The following is a 19,649-nucleotide window of genomic DNA, read 5'->3' on the forward strand; positions in this document are numbered from 1 at the left end:
GACCACAGATGACCAGAGAGAGTCGCTCTCCGCTCATCTCCACTTCACAAGACCGTCACAACACCCCAACACACGATAGCAGAGCCTGCGCACGAGGCAGCCGGAGGGCCGAGGGGGTCACACGAACACGCGGACCTACTCGCAGTCTACCGTTCAGCCTCTGGCTCTCCCTCCGTGCTTTTCATGAAAAGCACCGTCTATTGGTGTCAGGTGCCGTGTGACCCCCTCGCAGGAAGCCCCCCTGTGGCCAGGCTGGGGTACTGCAGTACCTTGTTGGTGCACTGCCTGACCGTGTTGATGAGCTCCTGAATGACCAGATCGATACATTTCAGACAGGGCTCTTTCAGCTTAATGATCTGCTTTTTCACGATGGCTTCAAACGCCAGATCTGGGGTGAACAGGCCAGTTCTGAGAACGCACAGGGACACAGACAGCGAGACGTGAGAAGACGGAGACGGAGACAGACAGAAGAAAAAAACAGAGAGGAGGGCAACAAGACGAATAAAACGACATAAAATAATCCAAGACAGGTATTTGAGACAATGACATCATTAAAAAAAATACTGCAAGTGAAACTAAGTGATGAGAGATAAGATGAAAGTAAAAGAAGAATGGGGGAATTCGAAAGAAAAAGGCGGAGAAAGAGACAGGTTTAGTTTGCACGTACTAGAAAAATCAACCAATAAGTGAATTAAGAAAAACAAAGATGGGTGTGGCTTGTTCTGTGGGGAAGAAAGCCAGTTAGACATTTCAGAGACATCAGATTTCTACACACATAAGGCCGTGCCCTCACTACACGATATTTACCATTTTTAGGCAACAAAAACAACCCTGACCACAGCCAAACTGCTTAAAAAAGTGCAGATCATAAACACATTAAAGGGACAGTTCACCCAAAAATGAACATTCTGTTATGAATTACTCAACCTCAAGTTGTTCCAAACCTGTATACATTTCTTTGTTCTGTTAAACACAGATTTCTGAGACATCATTAGCCGGGTTGGAAACGCCAAATCTGAAATAAAAATCGCAAAAAAACAAGCTCGTTTGAGGTGGTTTTTCTTTTTTGCGAAAAAGGGTTAATGCGAATAATGGGAGATGGAAACGAATTTGCCGAATCAATTCCTCCAAACAGTCTACGAGCACTACGAGACGGTAGAACCTGACTAACCAGAGACAGCATCTGAAATGTTGTTATGGTCATTCTTAAAATGTGTTTTGAACTGGCTTTTTATTGTTTTATACTGTTGCCTGAGGTCTACTTATGACGTTCGCGTGGTTTTTACATTCAAAAACATCAAAATCAATACGTAATAGGCTATTTTCTAGCTGGGTTTTGAGGCCGGCTCGACAAACGCTCTGTGTTAATGGGAGTGCCGCATTGAAGACTTGGAAGTAAACGCCCACTGCTATGATTGGATAACAGTTTGTGTAGTAAACTTAGTGGGAGCCTTCTGTGAATTGGGTTAGACACGTAACGTTAGGTTACACATTATCAGGACATATCAAGCGATCTCTAACAAAGCAATAGTGACGCATAGTACAAATATGTTTTACTGACACAAGATTGCTGCGCCATTCCTGTCGGATCCAATATTGATGGCACAGCACTGCTTTTTAATCTAGTCTCTCCGCAAATCCAGCGTCGACCTGGGCCTTGTTCACAAAGGAATCCGCGGATAAATGAAGCGAACAAACACTCAATGTTTTACCCATGTGAGCTGGAACGTCTAGAGAAGTAGTGGTTGATATTCTTCTGTGGAGGCGGTGTTCAACCTATCAATGACGTCATAGATGCCTGGTGTCAATAAAAGTTGTCATTTCAGTAACTAGGGCGTTTTCAGTTCTGACATTTACAGGATGTTCGCTTGAACACGATTACCTCTTATATAACAAAAGCTCGGGTTAAAATTGATGTCTTAATTCATGACACCTTTAAATGCCTGAGCCAAGTATTTCTGTAATTGCCTCCCAGAACTGTCACGACTGCGTTTCCCAAACAGCAGGCATCCACAAAAGCACCGCATTTATTTCGTTTCGTCTGCTTGTGCAAGTAATTATTACTGTATATATCAAAATGATTATATTCAGTGGCTTCTCCTCCTTTTCTTACTGATATTTAGTGCCTGTTTATTAGGAAGTGACAGTTGACTAGCTGGTTATTCGCCAATGTTTTATGCGACATTCCACTTTTGTGCATAAGCTAAATTCGTACCTTTGGATGGAAACATGGCTATTGACTACCATAGTAGAACAAATTTAAATGGTAGTCAAAGGTGCCCCAGAACTGTTTGCTTTCCTACATTCTTCAAAATATCTCATTTTGTGTTCAACACAACAAAACAAAATGTATATAAATCTCAGTTGCTAAATATCTTGAGGTTGAGTCATTCATAACAGAATTTTCATTTTTGGGTGAACTATCCCTTTAATATCTGCCACATAATGGTGTAGTGTGATTGATGCAATCAATATTTGTAAAAAAAATTTGTATAACTTTTTTTGAAAATGAATCTCACGAAAGTAAATTTGTTCTCCCAGGGACCGCCACCTCTTCCCAAAAAGTGCATTTCTGACAGTAACTTCAAGGCCCGACTGCCTTGCTTTCTCATGAATAATTGTCTAACAACTGTGGATTTACGCAAGAAAGAACCTTTTAAACGGTCGGCCAAGGATACTACACTGTTGTGTGCTTCATACGGGCTGCTATGATGACAAGAAGAAACATGTCAGGTGAGCAGTAGAGCAATTCCGGTGGTCTGACAGTCGTGTTGTGAAAGCACGGCCGCATCATAACAAGAGTGAGAGAGACAGCGTGTGACTGAAGTGAGAGAGTGAGGGATTAGTCACAAGTGCCACCGCAGGGTTAAACCAGCGCTTGCTGTTAGTGGGATGTCACTTGCCTGACACCATGGACGTTTTTAATGGCGTGACTGATTTCTCGCCGAAGCTCCTTCTCATCAAACACAATCTGAAAGAGAGAGAGTGACTTTGTCAATTCGCGTCAACTGTGAGGAACGGTGCCGGGTTTGCCGGGACCTAGTTGCAACTTGTTATCTTGAGATCAAAGCCATAGTTGCTTGCTCTAAAACGGCTTCTCAGTTCAAGCAGAGGTTTCGATCAAGACAGAAACATCTACCTTGACCAACTCGAACGGGAAGCGTTCATGGAAAATTCGGTTGATCCTGGCTCCTCCGGACAGCTCGGCCGTATCCACCTGGTCTCCGGAACCCTCGATGCGTTTCTCGAAGTCTACTCCAAATTGTTGGACCATCCTGAACACAACACGCACTCAAGTTAACACACATGTGCCTGATGGTTCAAAGCTAGGGCTTCGGGAATACACTTACTGTAGCAAAGCCTTGGTCTTCCGTGTCGGGTCGTCTGGGCGGAAGTTCTTATACTCTTCTACCTCCTTCTCCAGAGACAGGAGTTGGGATTGGAGTTTGCTGCGCAAGCCGGGCAACGTGTCTCGTATGTGGTTGGTCAATTGCTAAAAAATAAAAAGGGCCATTGAATCTTATCCCATTTTGGAATTTTGCTACATAGATTATTGTTATAGTTGTTGTACAAGGTAAGTGTTTCCAGTCATACCTGGTTGAGGGTCTTTTGCAGGTGTGATGTTCCCATCTTCTCAGCCATGTGTCTGTAACTTGGATGGGACAGGAAGAATTTCCTCTCTGCTGCCAGCGCAGCCCGAATATCTTTCCTGCCATCTATATCCTTCTGACTCCTGTTCACCACGCCAATATAACCTGAGGCAGAGAAACTCATTTAGCCTCTTTACTTTCACTGTGCGGTCAGATTGGGAAGTATGGCAGCATATGGCTCATCCAATCAGAATTTAGAACCTGAATTACTCATTATATAATGTTATACCATGGTCTTTTTGAATACTGGATTCTGATTGGCTGGAAGGTGTGCATTAAAACCCTTTAACGCACAGGTAGCTCCAGTAAATTTGATTACATTTCAAATTTAACTGACAAAATCACTGTAATTTTCACCTGTTTGATCTAAAATTTCACTGTAAACCTCAATAAAAGATTTAACTTGGCAAATGACCATGGTATAAGCGGCATAATCCACAGCTAGCCGTGCGTTAAAGGATTTTAATGCACTTCTTGGCCTCCACAGCTAGCTGTGGATTATCCCTTACTTATAATGTTTACTGTTTTGAAACATTTTCCTCCATGATGTCTAAAAAAGACTATTAAATATTAAATATAAATAAGTTATTCAATATTTCAAGCAAAATCATGATTAGAAATGGAAATTGACTACAATTGCATTGATTACATTATACGCTGACAGAGAAAAGCTGTGAATATAAATATAACTCAAAAGCATTGCATTATTATGGTAGATGAGTAAATAATTAAACAGACTTTATAAAAAGGCTTTATAGAAAGTCAATGCAATGTTTGTTTTATAGGTGTGCGGCCGCTAGCTGCTCACCTCTGCGCAGCGGCAGGAGTTTATTTTCCAGGATGTCCCGGGCGTCCGTGCCCTCGTCCATAAGATCCAGTTTAGTGATCACACCAATGGTACGCAGCCCTGTTGATACATAAACAGGCAGTTTGTGTCCTATCCGCAAGGTTCCCAAATAGTCCTAGCCACAATATTTCTATTACCCATCACAATGTTTGTGATAAAAATAAAAAACATGTCAAAACAGACATCACTATTTTAAAAACGAGTTTTACTCTACACAACGGCAGTATCTAGACAATGTCAAATTTAAGAGCAGAGCAAAATGAGAATTTTTTATTTATTAATATATATTATATTTTATTTCAGGACTGCTTTTACTTGACTGGATCTTTTTGTTTTGTTTTATACTTTTTGTTATATTTTATTGAGCTGTTTTATTAATGTGTGATGTATTGTTTTGATTTTTGTGCAGCGCTTCGAGAAAGAAACGTTTAATGGCGCTATATAAAATAAATGTATTATTATTATTATTAGTATAATTTACATATATTATATTAGTATATTATATTTACTTAGCATAAGTATGAAAATATTTTTATAAAATATAAAAATAAAACACCAAATTATTTTCATTTTTGTTTCATTCTGTGAACTACACACATTTCCCCCATACATTTTTTTTTGCAGTTCATATTCATTTTTAAACATGTACTTGAATGGTATTAAATATTTGCTGGAATAACCCGGAAGTTTAATCACAGCCTTTATGTGTCTTTGCGTTCGCTCAGTCTTTCATATTGCCTTTGGGATTGTTTCTATTAACACTGGACTGGGGGCTATGTAATATATAGCTTGAGCTGTATACAATATCTTACTGTTTATTATTACATATTTATCATAATTATGTTCTTCCATGGTGTGAAAAACAAAACATGCATCCCCTGAGCTCAATCCTTACCTTGAGGGTCTACCTCTTTAGCCACCTTGAGGGCATCCGAGTTGGCCAGGTCAGTGTTGGCCGGAGTGACGGCTAGAATCAGACAGCTCTCCCTAGTGATAAACTGCATGATCATGTCTCGAATCTGGTGCTCGATGTCTGCCGGCTGGTCGCCTACAGCGATCTTGGTCATCCCGGGCAAATCGATGAGAGTCAAATTCAATACTGTGACACAGTGAGAGAGACGGTGACATTTTAAAACAACGCCTGTTGCTGTGATTCAGATTACGGAGTGAGGAACGCTGTGGAGTGAGGACGCTGAGTGCCACGTTACCATGTGGAGAGTAAACTCTCAGGTTGATGGGAACAGGAGAGATGCCCTTATTAGACCCGGTTATCCTGTCCGTCTCCGCTTCGATTTCCTGCCGGACCTCATCGAAGTCGACAAACTTCTTCCCTTTGCAGTGTAAGAACTCGGCATATTCTGCAGACAGAGATGAGCGTGAGAGGAAACAGCTTTACAGCACACGCTATATAGCCTTGTTCTGAAACTGATGAGCTGCTTCAAAAGAGAGCCAGCATGACAATGTAGACACACATGAAAGCATGTTTCAGGCACATATAAACCACACTCGAGCGATCTACACACTCACCCGCTTTGTTGTTAACTAGCTGCAGGATGAGAGGCCTGCGGGTGACGATGCCCGAGCCACGGGGAAGAAAATCCCTGATAAAATGAAAAGAGAGAGAAAGTGAGCACGAGAGGGTCTCAAAGCCCCCGTGTCATTCATAGCAATCAAGCTCAATTTTCAAAGGTCGCGATATTTTGAAATTATTCATAAGTGAGGGGGCAAGTGTTCAGAAGCAACCTCTTTGCATTCATATCAGAACACACACACAAATGAAGACGTATCGTATGGCGTTATTTTAATGACAAATGTCGCGAGCGCATTATTACAAGGCGAGAGCGCATTCTTGTAATACGAGCGCGCGAATCTCTCCGCTCGCACGCCGATTTCCTTTGCTCATGCACAAAACTGGACGCGCGCTTTCAATTATACGCTGCTCTCTTATGAATTTTCTCTCCTCTCGCTCAGTGAGCGTGTGCGCACTCAAAATGCGTGCCGTGCTTCCACGAATCCTTTGGTACTCTTGCTCTCGAGAGGTCCTCCTGCGTGTTCCAGGCATTATAGGCTGTCAAAAGTAGTCAACCAATCAGGGATAGGCTTCCACGGCGGGCCAATGAAAACGCGACCTCTTACATGGCATCTTATTGTTTGAAAGTGACTCGACGTATTCAACGAAGCAAGATGGATCCACCACGTTCTCAGGTAACAATATTAATATATTTGATGCAACATTATTAATCAATTGTATATTAGAAATGAACGGGGCATTAGGATGCTTTGTAGGCTACATATAAACATCCTAGTCAGTTTAACTACCGTGTTATTCAGACAAAACAGGCCAACACCCTCAAGTTCATGTGGTCCTCATGCATGTCGTACACTAAACATAGTATTGTCAAAATAGTACTAAATTGATTACCGAACAATTTAGATTGGTGTCTTAAGTTAGCTTTATTCTAAAATAATATTTACTACAAGTAACGGTACATATCAAAACAATAATAGCAGTGGAGTATGATCCTCCCAAAATGGCAACGCAACATGCAACATAGGGCATGACGTCAGCTTCACTCTTTAATTATCATGGTGACGATTTTAGATTATTTTAGCATTTTATTTTATAGTAACAGATTTGGAATGCATTTGGAAAATCATATAATATTCTATACCTATTTGGTTATGCATTTAATGCATTTGCAGACAGACACTGTAAGTGTTCTGCATTCAGTGTTCCAGAAGTTCAGGGCATAAAACTGAACTTCTATGCAATATATCAAATGCTCCCTTCCCGTTAATTTCTAATATACATTTGATTAATAATGTTGCATCAAATATATTAAAATTGTTACCTGAGAACGTGGTGGATCCAGAGGTGTATTAAGACCTCATGGTGCCCCCCATCCACCCACCTACCCACACGCAAGAATCCACTCATTAAAAGATTTATATATTAAAAGATTTTATAAGAATGAAACTCAGCAATTTACAATATACTATTTTACAAGAATTACACATTAACATGACACTTTTGTAGAAAAGAACACGAAAAACAACTCTTTTCATCAAGCATTTTTAACAATTAGGCCTACTGTAGTTAAGAGGTCGCGTTTTCATTGGCCCGCCGTGGAAGCCTATCCCTGATTGGTTGACTACTTTTGACAGCCTATAATGCCTGGAACACACAGGAGGACCTCTCGAGAGCAAGAGTACCAAAGGATTCGTGGACGCACGGCACGCATTTTGAGTGCGCACACGCTCACTGAGCGAGAGGAGAGAAAATTCATAAGAGAGCAGCGTATAATTGATAATAAGCGAGCGTTCAGTTTTGGGCGTGAGAGCGGAGAGATTCGCGCGCTTGTATTACAAGAATGCGCTCTCGCCTTGTAATAATGCGCTCACGACATTTGGCATTAAAATAACGCCAAAGCATTCTTGCTAACCAACTGAGTGAGCGCACCTCCGTTATGCCTAATCAGCACTGCCCTAGCCAACTGTGTAAACGTCCGACATTAAAAAAACAAACAAACAGAAGGCAGGAGAGAGTGTGTGTGTTATTATGGCATCTGCAGAGTCAGATCGATCATATTAGGCAAATAAATACTAAAGAACCGTCCAATTCAGAAGACCGCACACACAGCCTGTGTCATACTCGCGTGTCTCTGCCCCGCGTTGCGCGTCTCGCGGACGAGCCGTTTAAACTTGATGCGCACACACAGCCTGTTTCGTTATGACGTTTATAGTAAGTGAGTCCGGCTCCACACGGGCATCTGGCAATATGGACGAGGCTTGACGCACGCGCGCACTCTGTGTCAACTCACGCCTAGCTCCGCGTTTCAAACAAATGCAAATTCTATCTAACTGTTTTGCTCATTTCACTTGGATGAAATTAAACATTCAGCACATTTTCTACTTGTTTTAAAAAATCCCACATACATAAAAAATAATAAATCAGCCTATGTAACCTATGAACTATTTTAATAATTCACTAACACAATAGAAAATGTTATGGATTTAAGGGTTACAATGGGAGTTGTATTTGTTTTAATGGGAACTATAATAGTGTACACTGGTATTTGGATTCTATTGGTGTGATGTAATCTGGAAGTTGGGAACCAATTGAACAACAGTAAGTCCTATTTGAATAATGCCCAAAACACACTACAAAAATGAATTTTGTAATGGTTTTAATGGAAACAATTAGAATTTCTGTAATGTTTTTGTTGTTGTTTTCTTTCAGCAGGGTAACTATACCCATACTGTGCTCCACACACCAATATTGAGCTGAAGCTTGAATCAGAAAAGTTAAAATCGCAAATCAAATCGCAATCGCAATGTCCGTCAAAAATATCGCAATTAGATATTTTCCCCATAGTATCTTCTGGTCCCTTGGGACAAAATAAAACACGTGTGACAAAATGCCTACAGTGTGTCGTTTTCCACTATTCCAAAGTGATGAGCCGTGTCTCTCGCGCTGAGGAGGAGTTGAAATGTCTGCAGGTTCGACAGGGGTCCGACTGCAGTCTGCTTTAATGAATACGCCCGACTCGCCGGGAGTTTCTGCTCTACATCTGGTCCTGATCAAAGCCTGTGCAGTCAGCTGTGAATCTTCACTCAATGCACTTAATGCACGACGCTCAGAGCCCGAGGGGACGGAAAGAACGTGCTCTAAAAAACACACACAGAGTTATAGAAGAGACAAGTAAACTGCAGCTTTCAAGCGTGCATATGAAAGGCAGTCTGCAAAGACTGTGAGGCCTAGCTGCTGAAGCACGTGTCTGTCCGACCAAAGCCAAAGCCTGGAGGCCATCAGAGCAGAGAGACACTGAAAACAGGCCGTTGACAGTCATGTGCCACCCTTACGGGCCTTTCACATTTCGCGTCTTTTGTGCTCGTATATTTGTTATTTTAAATGCTGACGAGCGACGCGGTTGCGATGCGTTTTCTAGGCATCGAAATGAAAGTAGTTCAACTTTTCAGAATGACGCACGCACACCGCATGAGAAAGCAGTGCGGGTTTAGAAGACCCTGCATTTATGCACACTTCTCCGCTTACACCCACTCTCTGAGCAGAGCTGGACACCTACACGCACCCACTGATAAACACCCCATAAGTCGGTAAATATACTCAGAGTCAGCATGATTCTCAAATAGCAACAAGGAAATAACGTTATATTGGCTCCTCAGAAGAACCACTTCTCCTTTCCGATCACTATCTCTCACATAAGCTTGTGCATTTCCAGTGCAAACAGGCAGGTGGGCTTGTGTCCATTATTCATGTGCTGTAAATGATAGAGGAGGCCGAGCAGATTGTGTATCACTTCATCTATTATGCATGCAAAACCGCAGAGCGGCAGAAAGAGTGGAAAGACCGATAGACGGACAGAACTGGTCTCTCTCTTCAGATACACTCAGCACGAGTCTCTCTCCACCAGCAGGAAAAGTGGGCTAATACACTGCTCCCATTTTCCGGAATACGACAGTGACACCAGAACACATCTTGTGACACTAAACAGCAAAAAACACAACACAAAAGATATTTTGAAGAACATTTGTAACCAAAACACACTAGACCCTATTGACTTCCAGGGTATGAACACAGAACCACAGAGACATTCCTCAAAATATCTTCTTTTGTGTTCCACAGGGGGGAAAAATGGGTCAGCTTTTGAACCACATGAGGGTGAACCTTTTTGTAACCTATCCCTTTAAATGTTAAACGTATTATTTACACCTGAAATTGTATTTTTTTAGCTCGAGTGTTTTGTTTGCCAAACATTAAAGCATTAGCTCAACGCATTGGGGGTCTAAAATGATTGAAAACAGTCATTATTTTAAAGCAATTCGGTTTACTGCCACAACTGGTGCAGAAATAACACATGCAAAGACGTCCTGCAAAATCTAAGCGGTTCACACATTTCTGTGGATGCTAAGCACAGCCTATCTAAGAGTAATTGATACATATTCAACAAATAAAAGGCATTTTGATAGCACAAACCCATCATATCCCTCAGATTAGAACAGAAACTTTCATATTACACGCAATAACAGTAACATTACCCATAACAGGCGATTTGAGGTCAGACAGTTATTGCCTTGAAAGTTATTGTCGAAAGTGCCATGGTGAATGTCATTACGGTGGTGCATTAATGGGGAAGAATATAGAGACGCAACTTCTGTAAAGAGGTTTTACCGTGTTGGTGGCACGGTCAAGCACAGAATACACTCAGCACATGAAAATCTTCTCTGTGAAGTTCTGTCTCCTTTTAAAATCTCTGGCAGAAAATATTAACAGAAAAATGCGTTCTGGACTATTTAACCAAGGTCTATTGAGCATTAGCAAGTCATCAACCTTGCCTGATGAACAACCACACTGAAGGTCAGCCAATCATAAGTCAGTAACCGAGCTCATTTGCATACAGAACTATTACAGTATAGACCACTTTGCAAGATGTAAACACTGGTCCAGAAGCACTTCTGGCTTCATTTGTTTTATATCAGGAATGTATGTTGGAATTATATGTGACGATTCAAATCGGTTGAGATTAGACTTCTGCCCGATTAACCGAAAATATATATCATGTGATTTATGCACAATTTGTGAGTGCAGTACAGTAAAATGCTGCTGCATCAGAAAGCCAGAGGCAGGGCTCTAGAGTGCGACCAATTTGGTCGCACATGCGACCTAATTTCTCAATGGTGCGACTAAGAAAAATCTGAGGTCGCACCGGTGCGACCAGCCGTTTGAGGGAAAAAAATGTCTTTGCGAAAGTCTCCCTGTGGTTCAACAACAGACATTAGGCCCATATCGTGGTCTAAACCAATCAGAGATAGTGAAGGGCGGACCCCCTCTGATTGGCCGTGGTCCAGACATTCCTGTACGTGTGTGTACATTTGAAAATGCTGTGCTGCAGTCGGACAGAGAGGTGAGTAGCCTAGGCCCGTCAGATAAACAGAGTGGATGTAGCCGCGGATGATGAGAGAAGATGAAAAGAACGATTGACAACTTTTTCGTTAAGAATGTTAAGTTAAGGCCTGATCCGTCCGAAAATCATAACAAATGCTCTGACACGCTAGACTGCAACTAAATGGTCTCATTTTGCAACAAATTTTCTTGCCAGTGCGACAAGTTTTTCTTAATGGAAGAACCGGTGCCACTATCAAACTGATCAATGTATAATTTTTGCGTATTATAAATTTAATTCGCAGAAATGTTATATTGCGCAAGCTGCGCATTCAGTCACTCATTTTTGTCTCCCCTCCTTCAAGCATTCACTTATCTATCAGTGCCCCCGCCCCCAAACACGTAATTCGCGGGTTACGGGTAAGAGGCGAAGGACCAAAAGAGCAGACGAGTGAAGCGCTCAATCTTGCAACTTAAATAAATATGCAGAATACAAGAATTTCCCCTGCTAAGGTACAAAACAGCAAAGATAACGAAATGTGTTGCAAGTATTGTATGCATGTGAAGCTAATGCAGGAAACATGTGTTTAAACTTGATGCACTAAACTATTGTATAAAGATCTCTAACAATACTGCAAAGCATACAAAATGTTATACATCACGCTAAATTCTATTTATTTGTGAGTCGCTTTTGATAGAAGCCAAACGTGTATCAATGCAGCTTTCATGAAGAATAATCACTAAAAGCCTTCAGGTCTCGCGGGTTGTTTGAGATATGCGCGCGCCCAGAGAGTCAGAGCACAAAATATTAAACGGAGTTCTCTTTCACGCCTTCTTACTCTGAAACGGACATATTAACACAAGATAACCTAAAAATTCCCATATTAACAAGAAACCTTGTAAAGGTATTCAGTTTGTTTCATGACCAAACAGTTGGGAAACAAAACACGTGTTCCAGTATATTGCGCGAGCTCTTAAAGGGGCAACAGTATAATAAAGATCTCTGTTTATAATGATCTCCAAACAACAACGGACGGGCCCAAAAACACTTACTGATATTAAAGGAATCGTGTTCTCTTATAGGAGTCGTTCACAACAAATAAAGGAAGAAAGTAGCTTTAAATATGGTAAAGTGTTGAAAGAGAGTTTACATATACAATAAAAATAATTCAATCATAAACAATGATTTGTATTAATTTCTAATTGATTTATTAATGTATTAAACACATTTTAATGAAGTTTTAGTGATTCTTTTTCTTACCTCACCCCACGACTCTGGTGCTATCATATTAAGGGCTGGTGCCAGTGCCACCTCTCTCAAGTGTTAGTCTAGAGCCCTGCTTTCTTGTAGAATTGTGCTTCAAATAAAGAACTTTATGTTGACCAGATTGTTAGTTAATCATTTACAAGTCAATATTGCCTATATGGACAGCGATTTTATAAAAAAGTGAACTTGTAAAACTGGTGTTAAATGTGATGTGGTCGAAAATTTGGGTGCACCTAACTTTTGTGCTGGTGCACCTAAGAAAAAAAGTTAGGCGCACCAGTGCAACCAGTGCAAAAAGTTAGTCTAGAGCCCTGGCCAGAGGGCGCTCTTGTGCAGAAATATGCACTGCAGAAGAAGACCATAACACACGTAGTTCTAGGAAATGCCTAAGGACATATTTTCATCACTGATCCTCAAGCCTCATCAGGTATTTTCATGATAATAAAGTATATTTATAATGATCATGTTTGACGGGTGTTGCTTTTTCAAAGGCACATTATAAGCGACTTAAACGCGCACTGCTTTTAGATCAAACAGCACTTCCTACTGATCCCAGAGACGTGCTTCACTGACAAGCTACGCATTAATAAAATAATCGATACTTGCATTATCGCAGCCAGCTCGGTTTCAGCAGGATTTAGTGGTAACCGCGATTAACCGTGCACATGTCTAGTTGAGATGTTACGTGAATCGCATGTACATGTTTTGAACAGCATTGGCTGCTTGGTTTAAAACGTAGATATTTTTATAAGTAAAAGCTAAGAAAAGCATTCGTTTTTTATTTGATTTGGAATGCGTTTCAAAATGACAGTTTAGTTTCATTTATTTAACATAAAAAATATTTTGGTTTTACAAAGAAATGTGCAGCATTTGATAATATAATAGTAATGATAATAATAAAAGGGCAGTTGTTCATTTCTCTGCTCAATCTGTAAAGAAAAATTGTATCGTGAGATCAGTATCGTGAATCGCATCGCATTGTGAGCTGAGTGAAACGTTACATCCCTATTTTTTTATTAAGTTAATTGTATTACTTTATTAATCTTACATATGCAATTAAATCGTAAAGATATTTGTTTAACATTTTATTCGCTTATAAACATTCTTTTGGTTGTATTTTGTTCAAGCATAGCAATAGTGTCTTATTCTAAAGGTCAGAGAGAGGGCAAAAAAAATATGTGATATGGCCTTTATCGCAGGCTGACTTTCATTACTCGTTACAAATATCATTTTTACACACGTGTCATGGTTTCCCTGTTACATGGTACAGCCACAGTACATGTCTGTAACTGTTTTCATCATTATAAGCGGTTTGCTTATATATATATTATATATGCGGTTTGAGATGCTGTTGAAATTTTATAAATATTTTTTATTTCCTTTCTCTCCATCAATAATTAACCGGCAGTTTCCTCAATACACTTCTCACAGAATGGCCTTTGGCATTATCTGCTCCAGCCTTGCTCCTCCCATAGTGAACTCACTAACTGAATAACAGCCCCTCCTAAAGCAGACGGCAAAGCCAGATAGCGAAAGTCACAGCGAACAATGACATCAGCCACAATAAACAGCCGAGACGGAGCCGCTGGTCTCTTTCGTTTCAGATCTGTGATTGGTTCAGCCAGTTCCCATCAATCGAGTGAAAGATCTTGAAAATCCAGTTCTGCGAGATGAAATCTGACCAACAGTCTGACTGTCATTGTAAAGCATTAAGGAGAAATGCAGATGAAGTTGGCTCATTAATATGTGTAACTTACTAATGTACACTGAGGTCAGATTGTGTCCGTGAAATGAATAGTGCTTTTGTTTGTTAACTCCCAGCTGTCTAAATGTTAGCATGGTGGATAAAAGCCTAGCAGAAGGTCAGAGAACATGCGAAAGCGCCAAGGTATCACTGTGCTGATGTGTCTGGGTTTTTTGTTTTTATTATATTTGAACAGACATTGTTTATTTGCCTCATATCATGGTACCGGATGAGTGGCTAGTCATTCAAATAAGATGGTCATGTACGTGTTGTGGAACTATAAATTCTCTGTCTTTCCGTCTTGAAAACGCTTCCGGCCCCTCTCTTTTTCATGACTCGGGCATGTCTACGGTGAGAACAGTAAACAGGTCATGCTTTGAGTAAACTCAGTCCCCAGAGACCGATTTCAAATAACAACATCTGTGTCACACGGCCCTTTCCAGGTAAACCACCTGCACACTCTTCCCTTGAGTCGAAGAACATGAAACAAATCAAGTTCCTTAAACTACTCTTGTAGCACAAGAACATTTTTGATGCTTCAGTAAAATTCAACTTCTGACATCATTGATTCACCCTCATGTCATTTAAAACATGTATGAAATATTCCTCTGTGAAACACAAATGAAGATATTTTGAGAAATGTCTTTGTGGTTTTGGGTCCATGCAACGGAACTCAATAGGGGTCAATGTTGTATGGATACCAACATGGTTTAAAAATGTGTCTTTTGTGTTCTGCAGAAAAAGTAATTCATACAGGGTTGGAAACACAAGGGTGAATAATGATGAAAGGCTTTTCATTTTTGAGCGAATTATCCCTTAAACTGCCTTAAAAGATACCCAACTTGTAAAGTTCTCACTCAATTCCTTGATATTTCCAGGTTTTTCTGTGCTTTGTATTACGGATAATAAATGCAATGGAAAGTCTCCTTCAGGAAAACAGTCTTTGCAGGGCTGGCATGTGGGTGTGATGATGTGCAATGTCAAACAATGATTCAGTCTTTCAACAACACCCGTATCATAAATGCATAACAGAAACACAGAAGAAACTGCATACGTAACAATCATGTGACTGACAGAGATGCATTACTGCTTTTATGAAGAACAATGGCTCAAACAACAACAATACATTTCGTGAATATGGAAAGAAACTACTAAGAACGTCAATGAAAGTAACTTTAACCACACATCCTCTATCTCTCAAGCACAGGAAAATGTGAAAATGATTTACAGGCGGAGATCAAACCACTTGACCAGTTTCTGTTTACAGAGCCTGAGGCCATCACATACACCTGTCACTTTGGATCACTTGAAATCGGTTAACTTTTCATTCTACTTACGTCCACTGTGTGTGAACACAAAGTGCTCCAAAATGTTAATCAAAAAAATGTTACTGATGCCAATGAAATGTTTATTGTTAATGTAACAATGTGACATCCATAAAAACCACAGATATAGCGATATACACATTATTTGTACTTTTTGGTTTACTTTTTTGTACTTCTCAAAAAGAACTACGTTAGCATGGGCAAAACATGACTTCATCAGACAAACGCATTCATTTTTATACATGACTGAACATTAAAGCTCCTGTTTCAGTGTGATTTTATGCCTCTTTGTTTGTTCAGCTTCTAAGCAGCGATATGAGATGAAATTACATCACCGCTCCAATCGTCACTGCGATATTTGTCAAATTAAACTTTGCAGCCCTAAAACAAGCTCGTAAGGCAGCTCTTTATGCTTGCAGTTTAGGAGGGTACGTACAGCATAAGTTGAGGTTAATGTCTGATTTCCACTGTTTGCCAGAGCACTCTCACACTGATTGTTGTTTTCTGTAATGGGTAAACCTGCCCAACAACCCGATTATGAAATCCAAGGCTATGTTGCTATGTATCCTGTGCCACCAGGAAATCTGAACCCTCTAGGGATGGAGCACAACATGAGGAGCATTCATATCTGTTCTAGAGAGTTAAAGGGATACTTCACCCAAAAAAAAATGAAAATTCTGTCGTCATTTACTCACCTTCGAGTTGTTCCAAATCTGTATAAATGTCTTTGTTCTGATGAACACAGAGAAAGATATTTGGAAGAATGCTTATAACCAAACAGATCTTGCCCCCCATTTACTACCATAGTAGGAAAAAATTCAATGGCAGTCAAAAGTGCCCCAGAACCTCCATTCTTCAAAATATATTCTTTTGTGTTCAACAGAATGGAAAAAAAATGATCAAGCAATTTTTCATGGGAGTAAATGGGGGGCAAAATCTGTCTGGTTATAAGCATTCTTCCAAATATCTTTCTCTGTGTTTATCAGAACAAAGAATTTATACAGATATGGAACAACTCGAAGGTGAGTAAATGACGACAGGATTTTCATTTTTGGGTGAACTATCCCTTTAAGGGTTCCTGTACAAAACTACTTGTTAGGTTTATACCGGTAGTCGACCAATATGGAGTTTTCGATACCAACTGCTAGACAGCATGGTGCCAGCTATAATGCACTTTATGCAATACAATTGTGCAATAAGACACGCAAAACTGCAGAAATGAAATTAAAACATTTTCTTAACACTATATTTGCACAAATATTGGCAGACATCAGTCATTAATAATTAACTTTATGATGAAAGCAAAATGAATAAATGCATTCATAAGCTCTCAAACATCTGCATCCATGAGAAAAAGCAACAAATTCGAGCCAATTACTGACTCATACTCTCTCCACTGTTTAACATCAAGACCAAATTCATTTAAATTCGACGGGAGACAGAACAGTCATACTAAGACGAATGCTGATGGAAATGAATGCAGCAATGTGCAGACCACAAAACGACCGGCTGTAGAAATATTGTCAATCATCTCCAGCCCAAGTCGTACTTCCTCTTCCTGTCTGAAGCTTTAAATGAGATTGAATAAGTCTGATTCAGATGATCTACCGGTGCTGTATGCAGGTATGTTGTTGTCTGTATGTTGTCTGATGCAGGTGTGGCCATGGCCAATGAATACTGCAAAACAGGTGGTTACACCAACCTTTACCTGCGCTAAACAAAACCCAAGGTTGAGTAGAACAGGACGTGGGAGGTTCCTCGACTTCTGTACACATAAAGTTTAATTCTGCTGATTTTTTACTTGTTGGTTTTTAAGTAGTAATCTCTACACAGCACAGACATGCCATTTAAAACTTCATAATATTACTATATTATAATATTACCAGGTATTTTAACGTATTTGCTATTTTAAAATAAGGCTCCATATTCTACATATTTGTTGTAAAAGTATGCAGCCCTTAGCAGCTGGATCATCTTAGATTATCTGTCATGCCCATGTGATAATGTCACCCCAAAAATTAAAAGGAAAATGTAATAACTTTCTGCTTAAAGAAATGATCGTAGTATCTGATACTTTTTTTGACAACAAAGCATATTTCTTCTAGAATTTCTCTTTTTTTATTTCTTTATGTAGTGTACTTTGGGCCTTGTCTAATGCCTAATAGTGTTTATTGGTTCCTATCCAATAAATAACATCCCACCAACAAAATTTAACACAGACTATTATAGTTTCCAGTAAAAACAATAGTTTCCAGTAAAAACAATAGTTTCCCTAATGACCAAAAAATTCATTAGAATGTCTGGTTTCAATAGTTTTTTTTCTAGGTTGTTTCTTTGGGGGAAATATATAAAAATGTATTTATTGCATTAGAAAATACATTTTAAAAATGTGCTTAATAGTATAACTGGTTGAATGTGGACTGTACATATTTTCATGAAATGCACCAAAATATCGTGGAAGACATCTTAATTTCTGGCCATGTTACAATGTATTCTTAGCACAGCTGAGTGTCATCTAAATAACATAAATATGCTAATCGTACAGCATCGTATTGTAAATATAAAAAGAAACATGGTATTATCTTCTGAGGACTTTTCAGTAAGGGCACGTAGACAAGTGCATGACGTCAATGTTCAGACAAGTGTCAGAGTCATGCGATACATGTATAACGTTACACATTACCACTCAAAACAAGGAAATACGTTTGATGGCTTAAACAGAGCTATAAATATTTGCGTTGTTTTAATTTCCCCACTGTGCCATGATGAAGCTCTCAAAGACGCGATATAACTTCATCTGTGTGTGCACCATACCGCCAACTTCCCCATTTTGCGCTTCGCTCTCACTTACGCCCATTTCATTTCAATGAATGGCGAAGAGCGTCCGCTTACGCTACTTGCGCAACTAGCGTTGGTGAATGACACCATATTCAACCCAATCGATCGACCAATGAGTACACAAACACAGCTGGAATAGCAACAAATGAGACGACTGTTCGACTTTCAGCTGAAATACGGAAAATGCAGCGATCTTTGATTGTATTTACTACTGATTCGTAAAATTAACGAGTAAGATAACCAACCTGCCGACGAAATTTTCCAGCACGGAGCTTTTTCCGGCACTCTGTCCTCCAACCACGGCTATTTGCGGTAGATCTAAGTTACAGCTTTGGCCGATGGAACTGAAAGCATCCTGAAGTTTATTGATCAGGGGGATCAAATCCTCCATCCCCCGGTTGCCCATGGTTTCTGACCGTCTCTCCGCGCGCAGGAACGGGCTCACAGCAACAAGGCGCTCGGGTTACTTACAACTGTTCAGTTTCCACCCTTCAAACACTTTCAGTTCAGTCTGTCACAAACAAATAATTTATAAAACATTAGTCGACGGTCATATATCGCGTATTAAAGAGCACACATTAAGAGCCTTTTACTGATCTGAGGGTCAATCATTCGTAAACTCACAAAACAAAACTTCTCGCTATCATCCGGTCAGGCGACATCCGACCTCCGCCGGTGACGCGAGTCCCGCCTCCTGTCAACGATCTGATTGGTCCTCAAGACCAATTTTGGATATATTCTTGCTTTCGATTGGCTAAGCTTACGTTGTAGCCGTAACAGCCGTATTTTTTTTACCTTCAGCTAGAACGGCAAAGTCAGAATTTAGTTCGTATTGTATAGTAAAATTAATAAAAAAACTCATTTTAATATTTAATAAATAAAACGAATTATATTACGCATTCTGGATTTAGTGCGGCGCTGCGCCGACTGATCGTCGCACATGACGTCAGAGTACCGCGAGAGCGATTCGAGACCATAAGGAGCAGTTTACGCTCGAGTTGATCTCGCGGTTCTTTAATGTCATATGCCGATTGGTATGCGCAGTATGAAGTCAAACACGCCTTTCTTTCCTAC

At 40.0% G+C, this 19,649-nt stretch overlaps 1 protein-coding gene across 5 annotated transcripts in view; it reads right to left on the bottom strand.

Annotated features, from left to right (window-relative positions):
- The window catches only part of dnm2a (dynamin 2a), a 36,702-nt gene extending 17,463 nt beyond the window's left edge, over window positions 1-19,239 (bottom strand). For 2 of the 5 annotated variants that reach the window (XM_057347160.1, XM_057347158.1), the window contains exons 1-10: window positions 18,821-19,237; window positions 6,025-6,098; window positions 5,706-5,855; window positions 5,393-5,596; window positions 4,459-4,557; window positions 3,595-3,755; window positions 3,351-3,493; window positions 3,140-3,275; window positions 2,904-2,971; window positions 270-408 (exon numbers count right to left, since the gene is read on the bottom strand). In XM_057347160.1, the coding sequence (XP_057203143.1) occupies window positions 270-408; window positions 2,904-2,971; window positions 3,140-3,275; window positions 3,351-3,493; window positions 3,595-3,755; window positions 4,459-4,557; window positions 5,393-5,596; window positions 5,706-5,855; window positions 6,025-6,098; window positions 18,821-18,981 (1,335 nt within the window). In that variant the 5' untranslated portion in view covers window positions 18,982-19,237. Of the gene's footprint in view, window positions 1-269; window positions 409-2,903; window positions 2,972-3,139; window positions 3,276-3,350; window positions 3,494-3,594; window positions 3,756-4,458; window positions 4,558-5,392; window positions 5,597-5,705; window positions 5,856-6,024; window positions 6,099-18,820 lie in introns of all 5 variants that reach the window. The other 3 variants (XM_057347161.1, XM_057347159.1, XM_057347162.1) reach the window with 2 other exon arrangements.
- Window positions 19,240-19,649: the final 410 nt, after the last annotated feature.

This window comes from Triplophysa rosa, linkage group LG11 (assembly GCF_024868665.1).
Source record: "Triplophysa rosa linkage group LG11, Trosa_1v2, whole genome shotgun sequence".
Taxonomy (NCBI): Eukaryota; Metazoa; Chordata; class Actinopteri; order Cypriniformes; family Nemacheilidae; genus Triplophysa; species Triplophysa rosa.